The 19,059-nt window shown below is 38.1% G+C and overlaps 1 protein-coding gene and 1 long non-coding RNA gene across 3 annotated transcripts; one reads left to right on the top strand and one right to left on the bottom strand.

Moving 5' to 3' along the window:
- Window positions 1–4,178: 4,178 nt before the first annotated feature.
- On the top strand, window positions 4,179–8,490 carry LOC131522906 (uncharacterized). The gene is made up of 4 exons (XR_009266680.1): window positions 4,179–4,275; window positions 5,932–6,014; window positions 6,839–6,898; window positions 8,175–8,490. It is a non-coding gene; the product is annotated as an uncharacterized LOC131522906 (long non-coding RNA).
- Window positions 7,024–8,116, bottom strand: LOC131522904 (U1 small nuclear ribonucleoprotein 70 kDa-like). 2 transcript variants are annotated; one of them, XR_009266678.1, is made up of 5 exons: window positions 8,101–8,115; window positions 7,661–7,881; window positions 7,504–7,536; window positions 7,373–7,396; window positions 7,024–7,283 (listed from the first exon to the last, which is right to left on the bottom strand). XR_009266678.1 is itself a non-coding variant. In XM_058748768.1 (4 exons), exons 1-4 carry the CDS (start codon window positions 7,702–7,704, stop codon window positions 7,112–7,114), a joined length of 273 nt encoding a protein of 90 aa, XP_058604751.1. In that variant the 5' UTR covers window positions 7,705–8,116; the 3' UTR covers window positions 7,024–7,111. The 2 variants fall into 2 exon arrangements, 1 of the variants encoding a protein (XP_058604751.1); XM_058748768.1 differs by having other exon boundaries at window positions 7,661–8,116.
- Window positions 8,491–19,059: the final 10,569 nt, after the last annotated feature.

Here is a 19,059-nt window from a genome sequence, read left to right as displayed (position 1 = left end):
CTACTTTACTACTTTTGTGACCGCTGCTGAAAATGAATTCAGGGTCTTTGCTCAAGAGATTGAATCCATTTACTTATTCGGCAATTACTTACTGACATGCTATATGCATTATTATTTGGACATGTAACATGTATTGCATTTTAAATTAGGTCTCTTTCATCTTAATTTAAATTATAAATATACTTTTCTTCAGTGTTAGATCATGTTAGTTCTTAATGATGCTACATCGTTTTATTTTAATACTACAAATGAAATAACATATAAAAACATTTACATAGGAAATTAAAATAAAATGCTTTGTTCTGTATTGTTCTGTGTTGTTAACTATTGTTCAACCTTATTGCAGTGTAGAAATGAAACAGTATGACAATTTCATATCATGATTATAGTGACCAAAATGATCACGGTTATCAGTATTGTTAAAATGTACTGGAAATATCTAAAAAGTATAACTGCAGTGTCAATTTAAAGAAGACTTGGCAGCTTGTTGTCCTTAAGTCAGAAAAATAGCTACAAGGGCTTGAATTTACAGTTATTAGAAATATTATTTACATTAAATACCTTTGACAGAAAATATAAAATTAGCCTTGCTGCTGTCTAGAAACACAATGCAGGTAAAGCCACAAATCTGACCATGTTCTTTTTCAAAGCTGAGGATAACTCTATAACTCATAAGTTTCATGAAATATTTTTTAGACCATGCCATGCACTGTTAAAAAAAAAAAAAAAAGTTGAGCGAACTTAAAGAACTTTTTTTTTTACCAGCTTCAGCAGATTTTTTGAGTTTGCTCAACTTATTTTTGTGGGAGATTCTCAAATTTTTGTTGTATAAACTTGAGTAAACTCAAAAATCTGCTGAATATGGTTGCCTTAAAATTTTAAGTTGGCTCAACTTTTTTTTTTTTACAGTGTGTGATTTTGTAACTAATAGTTACTCACATTATCTAGCATCCATGCAGTTTATTGTCTTGTGCTTTATCTCCATGCACACATTCACACTTCTCCCCGATAGGAGACTTTTAGATATGTTTCTAATCATGATGCTAATATCTTTTATTTATTGCCCATTGTTTATTGAAAACTTTCTGCTCACACTGTTTAACCCTATACATTTATTTGATCAAACTTAATTTCATCTCTAACATTTTTATCAAATGTCTTACTTTAAAAAAAAAACAAAAAAAACATTCTTATGGTCTCAAGTCGATTATCTTTCCTGAAGTATTCATAAAATATTATTGTTCCTATTTGCATAAGCGCTAGCATGTTTAGTCATCAACACAAGACAGTTTATGAGATTAATACTGTTTATACTAAAAACCCATTTTAAAACTTCTTTCTTTTCTTTAAGATTTATTTTCCAAGACATTTTTTTAGTGCATTTATTAACCTATATAATGAGTGATGATGGTTGGTTTAAAATGGTTTACGAACATAGCTAGCAAATAAAGAAAGAAAGAAAGAAAGAAAAATAAAATAAAACAAAATAAACAACACAAACAACAGCTTTGTTCCAAAACCTATTAAGTTGCCTACCTACTAGACAGCATAGATACCCTTAACAACATATTATTTACTAAAAACTCATTTCAAAACGCCACTCAGTGTTTGAAACAACTTATGCAATCTGTTGAGGCTTCTTATTAATGAGGCAAAAAATGCATTATTTTCATAGGTAACGGCTAGGTCTATTAGAAATTGCATTATAAATATATACTATTCTTAAAAAATAGCTGAGATGGCTTGAATAACACAGATTAACAATATATTGTCTTAATCGTGTGTTTATTGTCTTCATGTTTCATCGGTGAAAACGTTTAGATCTGCTTTATATTCATAAACGCCATAAAACGTCTATGAGTCTGAGTCTGCGCCCTCTGGTTTCGAGAGTGAATTACACTATACATTACAGCAATAATCGAATTCAGTTTTAATGATAATTCAAATGTAAAACAGTAAAAGTAACTGTCGAAATTTCATCGTGAAACCGGTAATAGTTTCATTCCTTATTGCAGTGTTACCGAGAATCATACGATGCTTCCACACAGACTAATATTATGCACTTTCCACACTATTGCACTATTTTCAGCCAAACAGTTTTAGCACACCGGGTCTATGTGACGTGAGGATCTCTTACTTTCATTTTAAACAAAATGCTACAGTTTTTCTACATGTAAGTGATGATTCTGAAAGAAAACGCACTTGGAACCTAATGTAACGAACGCAACTTCCCGAGAAACCTCACGCTTTTATTTTAGAGAATTGAACTGTGCACATTCGTTTTAGACACTTACTGCAGCCTACGTTATGCTCTTGCGCCGTCTATGCAATAAATGCACGTCCTTGAATGAGCGGTGTTTTGTAACATCTGGTAATGATGCGGGGCCTCATTCTTTCATTCATTCATATATACACATGCACGTTCATATTTACAAGTAAAGCTTGTTAAAATGGTTGAATTTCAAACGAATTAACGCTAACGTAAATCAGCGATGAGTGACAGGACAGGGGCACTTCAGGGGCCAATCAGATTTCAGCGGGGGCCGGTGCCCCTCTGGCCCCACCCCTAGATCCGCCCCTGATATGGACTATAGCCAGAGATAACTTAAAATAATAATAATAATAATGATAATAATATTTACCGCACAACTGAGGCGCGGATAATAAAAGATTAATTTAGATTACTCCTCACTGAAAATTATTTAAAACGTTTAGATATATTCCACAATTAATAGGCCTATAATTAAAATTCTCAACCGTCTAGCAAGCCTATGTCCAGACTCTGAACACTGAATGAACAGCTTAATGAATGTTGCAACCCGGTCTCATCAATCTTTACACCTTCCAACTTCGTGTAATGCATACGCCAAAAAAATCCAATTTTGCGTACATATGACACGCCAATCCTTCCCATTAACTTCGGTGGAGAGATGCGTCCGGATACCACGCAGCATCTTCAGCGGCAGTGACGTCACGGTTCACCTGATGAGCGTACTCCTTCAAACAGGTAAATAAGGGCAACAATCTTTTTATGTAATGATATCACGGGTTTAAACTGGTCCATATCTTTTTAGCCAGAACTGAACCAAAACAGTGCCATAACCCAACCCAGAGTGAGCCAAATAATAAAAACAGACGTGGCTGATATATGGGCCTTATATTCTGTAAAGGGCTGACGGCCCTTATGTGGCCCACATGTGGCTGATACACCAAAAGCCAACGATATTTACACCACACCTATCTTTCTAATTTAAAATACCCATTACACAGTAAATCTTAAACACATCTTAAACACAAGAATGGATTCACACTCATTTTTAAAAAATGTATATAATATTGTAACAACAGAATTACAAAACAGAACATAACATAACAGAAGTGTGCTATTTTGTAAATGTCAGATGAGTGAATAAATGTGCAAAAATTTATACTTTTAGTAAGTCTCTCCAGTCTTTCTCACTCACAGTCTACCCTACAAACCTGTCATTAGATCTTAGATCTGCCAGTTGAACTATAGGAATATATAAATAAAAAAAAATCATGAATCACACATTTTATAGTCATTTTCCAATGTTTATTGATATCTCAAACTTTTTCCCATATAAGCATAGTGCCCAGAACAGCATTCTCTCTCCGGTTTGTACCACTATGGAAAAAAATGAAAACAAAAAAAGCTGTTGATTATAAAAATGTATTTGCTTAGAGGTAACTAAGAAATATGCAATAGAAAACCCCTTTAAAAAACATTGTCTATATTCAAAAATAAAAAGATAATTTGTTTACAGAAAATTTTATAAGATGCCAAATAATATTCAAGGCTCCATTTGAAAAGTGCATATTTTCTTCTCTTTAACAAACAAATAGGCAAAAATGATTAAGAACAATAAATATAACAAAAAAAAATACATCTCCTATTGTTTGCTACTATTGTAATGCAAGACGCATTAATGGTTAATAATTAATTGTAAAATTGTGAATGAGTTTAGATTAAAACCTCAGATCCATATAAAGCCTTCTATTGGCTAGTGACACTCTGATGTTTTCATCTGCTAATGCATAAACTCTACAGGTCCAGAGGAGAATCAAATGTAATCAATCAAGTTGAAAGGGGAGGAGCCACCTTAATTCAAAGCTGTACTTAATGGCAAAGCAAAGCACTGGTGGGTATTGTTGTGGTATTGTGTTGTAGTTTGTTAGGATGTCGTTCCTGAAAAGTGTGTTAGTGCTGGTTGTGATTGCTGCCATTGACCTGAAGAATGCATGGGGAAGTGTGAGGTACAGTCAAAGTCCAAGGAGCATGAAACCGCAATCAAATCCGGCTTTTGTTGGGACGTTTTTTTGTTTGTTTTTTTTTTTAATAAAATGAGAACTAAAAGACTTTCAAATCACATGAGCCAATATTTGATTCACAATAGAACACTGAGAACATAAATGTTTAAACGGAGAAATTTTACACTTATCCACTAAATTAGCTCATTTCAAATTTGATGCCTGCTACTGGTCTCAAAAGAAGTGCAGCGCTTATCTTTTGATTTTGTTGACGTGAACTCATTAATGTAAATGTGTAAATGGAAACGTTTTAACAAATCCGATAGATATCCGATCAGTGAAAACGTATGAAATGACCAGGTGTAAACAGGCCCATAGAGAGGCAGAGTCTCTTAGAAGTAAAGATGGGCAGAGGCTCTCCAATCTGTGAACGTGCATGTAAAGATTGTGGAATACTTTAAAAACAATGTTCCTCAACCTCAAATTGCAAAAGCTTTGCAAATCTCATCATCTACAGTGCATAACATCAAAAGATTCAGAGAAACTGAAGAAATCTCTGCGCGTAAAGGATAAGGCCGAAGACCTTTGCTGGATGTCCGTGGTCTTTGGGCCCTCAGACGACACTGCATCACTCATCGGCATGATTCTGTCATTGGCATTACTAAATAAGGCCCAGGAATACTTCCAGAAACCACTGTCGGTAAACATAATCTGCCGTGCAATCTGCAGATGCCAACTAAAGCTCTATCATGCAAAAAGGAAGCCATATGTGAACATGGTCCAGAAGCACCGTTGTGTCCTGTGGGCCAAGGCTCATTTAAAATGGACTGTTTCAAAGTGGAAAAGTGTTCTATGGTCAGACGAGTCCAAATTTGACATTCTTGTTGGTCATTCATGGATGCCGTGTCCTCCGAACTAAAGAGGAGGGAGACTTTCCAGCGTGTTATCAGCGTTCAGTTCAAAAGCAGCGTCTCTGATGGTATGGGGGTGCATAAGTGCATACGGTATGGGCAGCTTGCATGTTTTGGAAGGCACTATGAATGCTGAAAGGTATATAAAGGTTTTAGAGCAACATATGCTTCCCTCCAGACGTGTATTTTAGCAGGACAATGCAAAACCATATACTGCAGCTGTTACAACAGCATGGCTTCGTAGTAGAAGAGTCTGGGTGCTGAATTGACCTGCCTGCAGTCCAGATCTTTCACCTATAGAGAACATTTGGCGCATCATTAAATGAAAAATGCGTCAAAGACGACCACCGACTCTTCAGCAGCTGGAAACATATATCAGGCAAGAATGGGACCAAATTCCAACACCAAAACTCCAGAAACTCATAACCTCGATGCCCAGACTTCTTCAAACTGATTCTCAAACTATTTTGAGATCTGTAGCAGGCATCAAATTTGAAATGAGCTCATTTTGTGCATAAAATTGTAAAACTTCTCAGTTTAAGCATTTGTTATCTATGTTCTATTGTGAATTAAATATTGGCTCGTGTGATTTGAAATTCTTTTAGTTTTAATTTTATTAAAATAAAAAAAATGTCCCAACATTTCTGGATTTCTGGAGACAGTCCTTCTGTATGTAATACGAGAATCAGGAGTTAATTTGAGTTCTTCCCATTTGCTTTGGTTTTGACCTAATCTGTGCAATCTCTTGCAGATCTACATAACCTGTGTTCTGAAGGCCACTCTTGCTTCTGTACCCAGTGATGCTAGGCGGAAGTCATGCTCCTTTGCCAATGGGTACGTTTATTCCTTTTAAGGCCTCGTGTTGAAGGTGCGGTGTCTAATTTGTGTCTTGTTGCAGATGGTTTGCTGCTGATGGAAACCACCAGGCTTGTGGTTGCTGTGACTCAACATGTGGTTGGGGTAGGATTAGGGATGTAGAATAAGGTATTAATATATGCTTAATTACTACTAATAAATGGCTTAATTACTACTAATATTAATTACTACTAATAAACACTCTAGTAATAGGCATGCTAATAAGCAACTAGTTAAGAGACCATAAAATAAACTGTTACCTTTTTGCAAATTGCTTTGGTTGTGAAAAATTCAGAACTTCTTGAACCAGCTCCACTGGAAAAGTGGGAGGGTGCTTTTGCACTCTTGGGTTATTGGACTTTTCTTATTCCCTAGATAAAGTTAGGTAATGTTTCATGCTACTAACATTTCCAAATGGGTTTGAGGTCATTTGTTTTAAATGTGTTTGCCAATACGCCCATGTTGACAGTTTTCTAGACCAGGGTGGAGACTGCTGGTACATGTCTGATTGAGTTGAATGTTAATGCTGAATGAAGTACACTCCCAGTTTTAAACCTGTAAGCATCAACTTTGGCACAACATCTCCCACTTTTGGAGTTCTCCACCTTCAGCTGAGTTATTTGTAGGTCTTGTGCATTTTAATAGGAAACTGGCACTTACGTTTAATATTTAGGGTGCCAAGCTTGCAGAAGCTGTACTGATGTAATTAGTTGTTTTTGTGCAGTAAAAGCATATTAGTTATAATTCCCAAAAATCATTGGTTGCATAACACTCACACTAAATCATAATATCTGGAATTTAAGGTGATGTTTGGAATCCCAGCCGATGAAATCTGTTGGTTGATCGCTTACACAACATCTCAGGTATTTGATTTTTGTACCGTTGACTCGGTTCCCCATGTGTTTAGATATCATTTTATTGCTTCAGAACAGTCAAGAGCTAACTGATTTTCATTAAAAACAAGCTCAACAATTCAAGACAGACACAGTTAATTTAAGGGTGTTTTAATTTCATTATTTGGATGCAATAGCTGAAACAGTTTTGTTGTGTAAGGACATGCATGGACCAGCATGGCCTCAGGCTAACGACTCAACACTTTTTTCCTTTTTGTTGCTCACATCCTTTCTTCGCATGTTGCCCTCCTTGTCCGTGTCCGTGTCCATGACCTTGTCCCTGTCCTTGTCCTTGTCCTTGTCCTTGTCCTTGTTGTCCTTTTCCCTTCCCTTTGCCTTGGCCCTTTCCATGCTTCTACAAGTAGAAGTAAAATCAGAGTTACAATCTATCATTGGAACAAAAGGTGAATTTTTATTTTTTTCCACCATCAAAGTGTTTTTTACCTTTCCGCATTCATCTCCTGAGCTCTGTGAGACAGAAAATATTACAATATGATTAGCAATACAATGGAAGTGTTCTCCAACAATTTGTCTTGAATTGTAATTGATGTGTAGAAATGTAAAGCATGTTATACCTCTGAGCCAGAACCAGAGTCTCCGCAACCCTGCTAATATACAATATGAACAGTGTATTATTCCTTAAAACCAGCCTTTAAGTAATGTATCCGTAAAATTGGTATGCACAATTAAAATGCACATTTGTATATTTGAGAGGAATTGTACATTTCTTACCTTCTGTTTTGCTGCAGGAGATATTTGGAAACAGAAATAAGCATAAACAATTGTTCTCTGATAGCATTTAATCAAAATAATTGTAAATGTGTTACTGTAAATCTTTTAATAAAATGTCTTCCGTTGCCACAAACAGAAAGATGTCAGTGTGTTTATATGAAATGTCACTTACGTAGATCACTCATGTTTAGATTTTCAGATATTCAACACGTCCGTAAACACTAAACAATGAAAGACACGTGTAAGCAAGTTTGCCTTAGCATGCATGTGCGTGTTATATTTATTTAGATATTTCCTAAGATAAAATCCTTGCTAATGAATTTTCTAAATGGACAAAGAGTAAATGTAACTTTTTCAATCTGTTTTTGTCATCACACAGTCACATGAATCGTGCATTTGTCAGGTCTCTGTCGCAGCTAATAAATGAAGAATGTTCTTACCTCTTGTCTCGTCTTGCTCTCCGTGTGGAAATGCCGTTTTCTTGCTTGTATTTATACTTTGGATCCGCCCTCAGGTGACACAGATACCTGCTCATCCGCGCCCAAGAGTGGATAAACAAGTCTTTGGGCTCACATTAAAACGTTAGACTAAGAACCGTGAGTTTATCATTTATTCACTGTATTTATTGAATTTGTGTGTCTTAAATGGCCTCTATTAATCTGATTCATGCATTTGAGTTGCTGATGCAGTGAACACTGAATGAAACTGTGTAAGTTCCTCTAAAAATAAATTGCACAATCCAGAAGACACCTGATCAATGCATGTTAAAACATGTGAGTTTCAATATAAATGTCCTGATTATGCTGTGAAATGGAGAAGATTTTTTTTTTTTTTTTCCGTGGTAATAGGAATGTTATCGTCTGATGCAGACCGGATGGAGGAACGCCCAAAACATTTTGGCAGGTACAGAGAAACAGACGGTTGAAGGAATCATAATTATGGTCTGTGTTTCTACTTCACTTCACAAACCTGAAAGTCTACAAAAGTCTGAAAGATCTTCCGAGATGTTAACCTAGTTCAACCAAACAGTCTGCTTTAATGTGAAATTTGAGATGCATGCAGAACATCATATTGTTTGATCTGACAAATTTGATGTAATCATCTTTCATAATGCAATTAACAAACTTTTTCATTAAATTCAAAGGAAAGTAACAGGAATTTTGAACTGGTCTTCATTTGCATATGAGGTAATTAAAGTCGGGAGGGTGTTTTACGTTCGTAATCCTTCTTATCCAATGATCTACACCCATAAAACACATCCTCGATCATATAGAATTAGTCACAATTATATTCAGTATTAAAATTAAGCATCATGAAAAAAATGAAAAACCGAAATAGTGGCTTTAAAAACTATTTTGACACTAATGTTACACTTAAAAAGTCATTGAATTATAACAAACATTGGCATTATTTTACAGAAAGAGCGGTATTTGTTTGCGGATGATGTTTGTTTTGATATCTTATCCAATGCAAATATATTCAGACGTGTTTAAGTGTGACTTCAGTGTGCAAATGTTTTTTTTGGGGGGTCACTGAATGCTTTAATTGCTCATAAATTTGCCACATTCGACTTTGAAGTGCAAAGACAAGAAATGTCGGTTGTCTCAAGCAAAAGAGAAAAAAGGCAATTTCGGTACTGATAACGTTTGAGTGTTTGTAAACTGACACTGTGTTGAGCTTAAGAGTAGCATTGAAAAGATAACAGTGTTTGAATGGTTTATGTTTGTCTTATATACTTCTGAAACATAAAGCATTGGGTGTTTGCTCTGTGAATCTGGATTAACTTGCTCTGCATTTGTAAAGGGTGTATATGAAGAGTCGCAGAAAGGCCTGCAGTCATCGTCTCTAATTGATTTAATAAAGGATGGTAAAAAGCTGATATTAGCCGTGGGAGAAATTATGTCACAATACACTTTCTTTATGCAACATGAAATTCCTGTCTCTTTTTTCATGTGATTTTGGAGGTAAACTAATATGTTCCTGATAGTTTTCAAGAGATTGAGACTGTAAGTATTTATATTAGCACATAACTATGATGTCAGCTTTTGTTTTGATAGCAGCGTAACTTCATGCCAAGAAGGCGAATGTTCTGGACCATGATCCTTAAAGACCAGATAATGAACTACAGGTTTGGCCATAATTATCATTGCAGAACATTGACACGCAGATAGATGCAAACTAATATGTGGTTGCTAGGGTGTTCTGGGTGGTTGCTAGATGGTTAGCCCAGTATTTTTGTTTTTGAAGTATTGTTTTCTATGTCAAATATCTCAACATTCTTAAATCAAGCTCCATTTACTTGAGAAGTAAAAATGGTTAAGATATTGTTTTCTTAAAAATTAATCATAAAACTTAAAAAAATAATTTTTACATTAGTTATAAAAAGGAATTTGTTTTACCTTTGAGTATTATTAGCCTTTGAGTATTTTTATTAGTCATTTTTTTGTATATATATATATATATATATATATATATACACAGGTGCTGGTCATATAATTAGAATATCATCAAAAAGTTTATTTATTTCACTAATTCCATTCAAAAAGTGAAACTTTTATATTATATTCATTCATTACACACAGACTGATATATTTCAAATGTTTATTTCTTTTAATTTTGATGATTATAACGGACAACTAAGGAAAATCCCAAATTCAGTATCTCAGAAAATTAGAATATTTCTTAAGACCAATACAAAGAAAGGATTTTTAGAAATCTTGGCCAACTGAAAAGTATGAAAATGAAAAGTATGAGCATGTACAGCACTCAATACTTAGTTGGGGCTCCTTTTGCCTGAATTACTGCAGCAATGCGGCGTGGCATGGAGTCGATCAGTCTGTGGCACTGCTCAGGTGTTATGAGAGCCCAGGTTGCTCTGATAGTGGCCTTCAGCTCTTCTGCATTGTTGGGTCTGGTGTCTCTCATCTTCCTCTTGACAATACCCCATAGATTCTCTATGGGGATCAGGTCAGGCGAGTTTGCTGGCCAATTAAGCACAGGGATACCATGGTCCTTAAACCAGATACTGGTTGCTTTGGCAGTGTGGGCAGGTGCCAAGTCCTGCTGGAAAATGCTCTAAAACTTCCTGGTATATGGCTGCGTTGACTGTGGACTTCAGAAAACACAGTGAACCAACACCAGCAGATGACATGGCAGCCCAAATCATCACAGACTGTGGAAACTTCACACTGGACTTCAAGCAACATGGATTCTGTGCCTCTCCGCTCTTCCTTCAGACCCTGGGACCTTGATTTCCAAATGAAATGCAAAATTTACTTTCATCTGAAAAGAGGACTTTGGACCACTGAGCAACAGTCCAGTTCTTTTTCTCCACAGCCCAGTTAAGATGCTTCTTACGTTGTCTCTGGTTCAGAAGTGGCTTGGTAGCCCTTTTCCTGAAGACGTCTGAGCGTGGTGACTCTTGATGCACTGACTCCAGCTTCAGTTCACTCCTTGTGAAGCTCTCACAAGTGTTTGAATCAGCTTTGCTTGACTGTATTCTCAAGCTTGCGGTCATCCCTGTTGCTTGTGCACCTTTTCCTACACAAATTCTTCCTTCCAGTCAACTTTGCATTTAATATGCTTTGATACAGCACTCTGTAAACAGCCACACCTTTCAGTAATGACCCTCTGTGACTTACCCTCTTTGTGGAGGGCGTCAATGTTCGTCTTCTGGATCATTGCCAAGTCAGCAGTCTTCTCCATTATTGTGGTTTCAAAGAACAAGAGATACCCAGAATTTATACTGTAGGGATGGTCATTTATTCAAACTCAAATGTAAATATTCAAATTTTCTGAGATACTGAATTTGGGATTTTCCTTAGTTGTCAGTTATAATCGTCAAAATTAAAAGAAATAAACATTTGAAATATATCAGTCTGTGTGTAATGAATGAATATAATATACAAGTTTCACTTTTGAATGGAATTAGTTAAATAAATAAACTTTTTGATGATATTCTAATTATATGACCAGCACCTGTATATATATATATATATATATATATATATATATGTAGTACTCTCTTAATAATAAATGAGAGAGACAGAGACAAGAGTTAGTGGTTGCCCAAGCGGTCCTCTTTGTTGTCTTTAATATACATTGTATTTCATTAAGACACTTTGAATCACAGTAGTCATCAACACATATAAATACTTAAATCAAATCACAGTCAACAAATAAATAGATAATAATATGTACAGAAATGTTGCAGATCTTCCACACATCTGGATTTACTCATAAATATCTCAGATCAACTACTCCGGTAAGTATTAAAGGTAGTATGCAAACGACTCATATAAACTTCTCTATGAAACGGGTATGAAAATTACACAATTACACAAATGATCAATTTAAACAAATTATTAACACATTAAATCATGTAAACTGTAGTTTGGCATTACATTTTAATAACTTTAACTAACCTTAATAATAAATGAGAGAGACAGAGACAAGAGTTAGTGGTTGCCCAAGCGGTCCTCTTTGTTGTCTGAGGATGCGCTGCAGTTGTCACGGTAACTCTACTCTCTCTCAACTGCCACCAGGAATTCGGAAAATGCAGCTGGACTGTCCAGTGCAAACTCATTATAACACATTAAAGTAATTTTAATTTAACTTATATACACATGTAAATAGAAATAGACATACCTAAATACATAACAAAATATATACAAATAATTTAATATTGTTATGACACAAACTCCATGCAGCAGGGTGGTCACACTCTCCCCAACAAAATAAAATGTCGTCCCGACATCAAAACACTCAAAGCCCTAAACCAGTCCATATTGTTTTACTTCACACTTGTAAAGGTATCAGGTCACACAGTTTTCAATACTTATTCTCAATTTTCATTTTTTTTTTTTTTTTTTTTTTTACATTCAGTACATACATTCAATAATCACTCATCATGTTCCTGTTTTACAGACAGTCCTTGTTAGCTGATTATCAGCTTTTCTGAATTCAAGTCCAATGAGCTAGTGCCCCAAACAACAGTCCCAGAATCAAGGCACTAAGGAATGTTCATTAAGTTCAAGTGCAACAAATACTTCAAGCCGTTCTCCGAGCTTCTTCAATGAAAGTTTCAGAACATTCAGCTCATTTAATTTGTCTAGGCCTTTAAACAGTCCATGTTCTTTCAAAGTGTACAGTCCATTTAATCTGTCTAGGCCTTCAAACAGTCCATGTTTTCTTTCGCCCAACAACAGTTTATTCTATGAGTGTCACAGTCCCTTTGTTGGCAACAGATAAGTGCAATCAGTTAGGCAGTTAGTGTCAATATGATGTCAATGCAGTTTGTCAGTACAGTTCTGCAGTGCCACCTGAGACCTGGTCAAGTGAAGGTTCATTGGTGTTCTTTAATTTGCTGGATAATAGATAAGTGAGGGCTGAGAATAATGAATCTGCATTGGTACCCAAGAATTCATATTTGGTGTCCATGTGTGTATGGGGTGTGAATTAAAGTCATTTCTTGCATTTTGTACACTGTAGCATGTAGGAGTTCCAAAATTTTCATATGTGAACCTCTTTGGTGGTCGTCGTTGTCGGATTCTAGATGGTTCCTCTGCAGGATTCCTCTGTGCAGGTGAGTGATGTTCTGGTTGTTGTCGTTCTTTGACAGGTAAGTGTTGTCTAGGTGAGTGTTGTTCAGGTAAGCAGTGTTCTCCAGCAGGTAAGTCAACATGTTCTATTACATCTTGTTCCTGTTCAGCTTGATGTGGCAACACTGTCAACTCGAGCATTTGTTCTGACTGAGCTGATGATTTCTCACTAGTATGTAACAGGTGTGATGTGGTTTCCTTTTCCATCTGATTATGACTATTTGGCTGTGTTCTGAACTGGTAGGGTTCAACTTGCACATAGTACTCTTCATCACTTTCACTGTCATTCTCTGGCTCATGTTCCTCCCTTCTCTCGGCAGGTAAAGCTGTGCTTTTCTGTTGGTGCTTTCTCAGTGTGGCATTTTGAGTCTGTGTGGTAACCTGAGGTAAGTGATCACAGGGGAGAAGATGATTACGATGCAACACTCTCGATCTGCCTTTACCCTGCTCTGGTTTCACTTCATAGATTGGAGTATCTTCAGCAGCCTGGCGAATGACAATGTGGACTTCATCCTCCCAGAAATTTCGAAGTTTTCCTGGACCCCCTTTTTGAGCCAGATTTTTCACAAGAACTCTGCTGCCAGGACATAAACTAGTACATCTCACTTTTTGGTCATAATTTCTTTTGTTTCTCTCAGTACACTTCTTTGCATGCTCACTGGCAATCTCATAAGCCTCTTGCATACCCTTTGTCCACCTCTCCACATATTCACTGTGGTCGATGGAACCTTTGTTTGGATTGAGGCCAAACAATGCATCAACTGGAAGCCTTGGAGAGCGACCGAACATGAGGTAGAAAGGTGAGAATCCAGTCACTTCACTTTTAGTACAATTGTAGGCAAACACTAGCTTATTCAGTTCCTCTTTCCAATTCAATTTCTGTTTTTCTGTGAGAGTTTTGAGCATCTGCAGAATGGTCCGATTGAATCTTTCTACTTGTCCATTTCCTTGCGGGTGGTAAGGGGTCGTTCTAGAGGCAGTGATGTCGCTGTATTTTTGGAGCTGATCAAAGAGTTGATTTTCGAATTCCCTGCCTTGGTCATGGTGAATTCGCGAGGGAACCCAAACCTCAGGGCAAAATCATTGAACAAACGATCTGCTACAGTTTTTCCAGATTTGAAGTTGTAGCATATGCCTGCACGTATCGAGTGAAATGGTCGATGATCACCAGGATATACTCGTAACCCCTTGCACTTGTCTAAGTGAAGGAAGTCAATGGATACTAACTCAAATGGATGTGTCGTCTTGATGCTCTTGAGGGTGCCCTAATCTCTCTGCATGGTTTTTCTGCTTTATGCATGAACAGGTTCTCAGCACATAGTGTTCAATATCCTTTTTCATGTAAGGCCAGAAAAAGCGATCTCTGATGAGACTGGTTGTGCGGTCAAGACCTTGGTGACCCATCTCATCATGCAGTTCCCTCAAGACGGTACTCTTAAACTGGGCAGGCAACACTAGCTGCATTCGTTGTGATGTTTTGCGGTGCAGTATGCCATACTCGTCCAACACCAGCTTGTCCCACTCACGCATTAGACCTCTAACTGTAGGATTGGCTGACCGCCACTGCTTTGAAGAAGGTCTACTTCCCGACTGTAAGTAGTCTATGATTTCTTTGACATTCGTGTCATCTCTTTGTGCTTGCCGGATCTCCTCTTTTGATAATGATTTGTAGGGTTCATCACCAATCTCCATGCTTGCTGGCGCACACTGACAGACTAACGTAAGGGGTGGATCTGGGTCGTGCTGAACCTCCACAGCTTGTATTGTGGCTCCCACACATTCTGATGAAAGCTCCTCTGTAAATTCTCTCATTGCTGTTTCTATATCAACTGGCATTCTGGATAGTGAATCAGCATCCACATTCTCTTTACCTGGGCGATAGTGAATGGTGAAATGGAAATCTGCAAGTTCAGCAACCCATCTGCATCCAGTGGCATTTAACTTTGCAGAGGACAACACATAAGTGAGGGGATTGTTATCACTGTACACGGTGAAGGTAGGTGCATAATATAGGTAGTCTCGAAACTTTTCTGTTATAGCCCATTTGAGGGCTAGAAACTCCAACTTTCCACTGTGCAGGTGGTAATTTCTCTCTGCATTGGTCAATGTTCTTGAACCATAGGCTATCACCCTTAACTTTCCGTTCTGGTTCTGATACAAGACCGCACCTAGACCTTGATTGGATGCATCTGTGTGAAGTACGAATGCTTTTGAAAAGTCTGAAATCCCAATATTGGAGGTTGAACGAGACAATCAATCAGCTTTGACAATGTTTCTTGATGGTACTCTGTCCATTCGATCAGCTTACTGGATGGCACCACGTGACTTTTTCTGTTGGTAACTACTTTGTAGTTTCTTTTCTTTGTGCTCTCATTTTTCTCATTGCTCTTCAGAAGGTCGTAAAGGGGTTTAGCAATTCGTGAAAAGTCTTTGATGTACTGGCGATAGTAACTCAGTAGACCTAAAATTTTCCGTAGCTCTCCCACAGTGCTTGGTCTTTTCTCTTTAAGTGTTGTTACAGCAACAGTGTCTGCAGGGTCCATTCTACTGCCTTCTGCGGAAACAATTCGGCCTAAGTAGCGAACCTCATTCTTGAACATATCACACTTTCGTGGTTTCAGCTTTACTCCATGGGCTTGTAAACGTTGCAACACTTTTCTCATCGCTTCAAGATGTCCATCAAATGTCTTGCTGAAAACCAGGATGTCATCCAAGTAAGGCACACAAATTTCATCTCTAAGTCCTTCTAAGCACTCTTCCATGAAATGCTGAAATGCTGCAGGTGCATTCATGAGGCCAAAGGGAATACGAACCCACTCATATAAGCCCCATGGTGTACTGAATGCTGTCAATGGTCTGCTTTCTGGAGACATAAAACCTTGATGGTAAGCTTTGCCCTGATCTAATACAGAAAACCAGGCATTACCTCCTAAACTGTCTAGAATGTCTTGTACTCTCGGGATAGGCTGGCGATCAGGTAGTGTCTTCCTATTGAGGTCTCTATAGTCAATGCACAACCTAAGGCTGCCATCTTTCTTACGAACACATACGATTGGTGAAGAGTAGGAGAATGGGTTTTCTATCCAGCCCTGGGCAATCAAATCATGCAGGTAGTCCTTCATTTCCTGATACAGTGGCTTGGGGACTGAAGTGTACATGCGGACAACAGGCGTATTGTCAGTCAGAGAGATACTTAGTTGAAGATCTTTGATGCACCCAATATCGTCATCTGACCTTGAAAATGAATGGCACTCTTCTCGTAGTAGCTGTTTTACTTTATTTTGCTGGTGCAAAGGTAAGTGGCTTACATCAGCAGGTGGGTCCCACAATTCTTCACTGTTACTTTCATTAGCATTGGTGGTTTTTTGAACCTCGCTGATCATGGCTGTTGTTGCACAATGTGATACTGCAGTTGGTAGTACAGATTTTATTGATTGCATTGTCCCAAGCTCAGTTTTCCCTGCAAGCCTGATATCATGGTCTGTGATGTTCTGTATGCTGATCTTGACCACTGGACGCCTTCCTTTCTGAAGAGTTACTAGGGTTTCCAGAGGTTCCAGACCATCTGTACACTGTGGGTTTACATGTGGTTCAAACAAGAAAACAGTGTCTTGCTTCATATATGGCATTTTAACTTGACACTGTATCTGCATAATTGTGCGTTTTGGTATGTTCACAGGGTCTTTCATTGTTTTCACCAAATATTCACCCAGATTCTCAGTAGTCACAAGATTAATGAAGGTCTGTATCTTATTTTTCTTCATGCCAGGGAAGGCATACTTGACAATCTTGTGCAAACGTCCTTTACTCACTTCATTCTCTTCACTTGCTTCACTCTGTCTCATCACTTGTTCAATCACATTGTAGCCGATGATTGGTTTGGATAACCTTTGATCTTTTAAGACGAGGACAGGAATGCCTAACTCTTTTACACTATCAACAGGGGAAGCCAATTTGAAAGTTATCTCTACCCATCCAACATAAGGCATACTGGTCCCATTAGCTGCCACAAGCTGCAAGCCATCTGGAGCTTCTGTTGCCTCAGAAATGTCCTTCAATTTCACTTCAGGTATGTACTTGTCTCTCCATTGTTCATCTACAATACATACTTGAGAACCTGTGTCCCATAACGCCTCAGTTTTGTGTCCTTGTAAGTAGCAGGTTACCAGACATTGTTTGCCGACGAGAAGTGACAGGTGAATATTTGTTAACTTGACATGAAGCAGTTAAAATGTGATCAAGTGGAGGCAACTCAGACAACTCTTGTTCTACATTCTCAAAGTGCTGCTTTGGACGTTGGTGGGACATTTTGCAGTTCGGTCACTCCCTGTCCCGTGGAGGCAACCCATTTCCGTTTAAAGGCGTTCTACTTTGAAATCTTGCACCTCTGGTTCTGCAGCCTGCTGAAAAGTGCTCACTGCTACCACAACAATAACAATGGGTGCATAGTTCCTCTGGTCCCCTTTGCTGGCAATAAAAGCACTGTCTTGTTCTTGGGGACGTGGCTGTCGAAACTGCTGAGGGTATTGTGGTAGTGGCGATGTTGCTGTATACTGTTGGGCGCTGAATTAAACTGTGGTGGGCGAGGCTGTGAGGTTGCATATCGTGATGGATGATTCGCATACTGTGTTGACGTTGGATGTAGCAGGGGCTGCTGTAATGGCATTGAACATGGTTGCAGACTGTGAGGCTGTGATGTCATATACTGTTGTTGTGAGTTCTGTTGTGATTTAGGGTGGTGGAGTTGCAGTGGATACTGATGTTGTTCATGCGTTGGGTGACTTATTCCCCATGTTTGGTTTGGCAGCTCTTTATTCCACTCTGCTACTGGCTGGTAACTTTGTGAGAAATCTTGTAGCGGCTGACGAGTCATCGTCATAGCTGGAGCCTTGTTACTGACCGCAAAACACTGAGAAGCAGGTGAGGGCTGTTGGATTGTTTCTTTAATTTGCATTATCTCATTACTTAAGCTTTGCAGTTGCGACATCAGGTCAACTTGTGTCTGTTTTGATTGATATTTTGATTCATTTAACTGTGCGACATGCACAGCAACACTGCGTTCGGACTTCCGCTTGTTTTGTCTTTCTGTCTCATGGGAACATGCAACATTTAATCTCTCCAACAACACTTCATCTGAAATTGTGGGGTCAGACAGGAATGGCTGGAGGTCACTCTGAACACGGTCATTCTGTAAGCCAGTCAACACGGTATGGAGGAACATGTTTTGAACTAAAGCCGGGTCATATTTTAAGCCAGACTCATCTTCTTGTGAAGCGAACAGAATTTTCTGTCTCAGATCAAGAACACGAATGAGAAAGCTTTGTGGTGTTTCTTTAGCACGCTGGGCCTCTGCAGTGAGCTGTTTGTATAGTTCTGTTGCATTTTCTCTTGATAGTGAGAGCGGAGAATTCTTCTTAATGTTGGAAGTGTGAGGTCTGCTTTGCCTTCAAGATAACTACGTAACTGAAGTCCAGGTGTGATCGCTCGAATGACTGAATCAATAATATCTTGCTCAAGGTAGCTTTTATTTAACCCACTCTCTATTTGACGCGCAAGACTTGAAAATGACAATCTGTCCTTCTGACCTGGCTCACCAATGAGGCCTGAAATTTTAAAGTCTTTGCGCCACAGTGCTGGTGGGATTTGTCCCTGTAATGCAGATGTAGAATCACCACGTGCATTGTCAGTCGTTATCTGTCTTCTTGTCATGCTCTGTGACACAGCAGGGCTTATATACATGGCAGACAATGATTCAGATGCATTGCCAAGTTGTCTCAATTGTCTTTGAGCTAAACTTTC

The sequence above is a fragment of the Onychostoma macrolepis genome, chromosome 17 (genome assembly GCF_012432095.1).
Source record: "Onychostoma macrolepis isolate SWU-2019 chromosome 17, ASM1243209v1, whole genome shotgun sequence".
NCBI lineage: Eukaryota > Metazoa > Chordata > Actinopteri > Cypriniformes > Cyprinidae > Onychostoma > Onychostoma macrolepis.
Note: the sequence above shows the minus strand (reverse complement) of the source record. Positions and strands in the feature narration are given on the sequence as shown.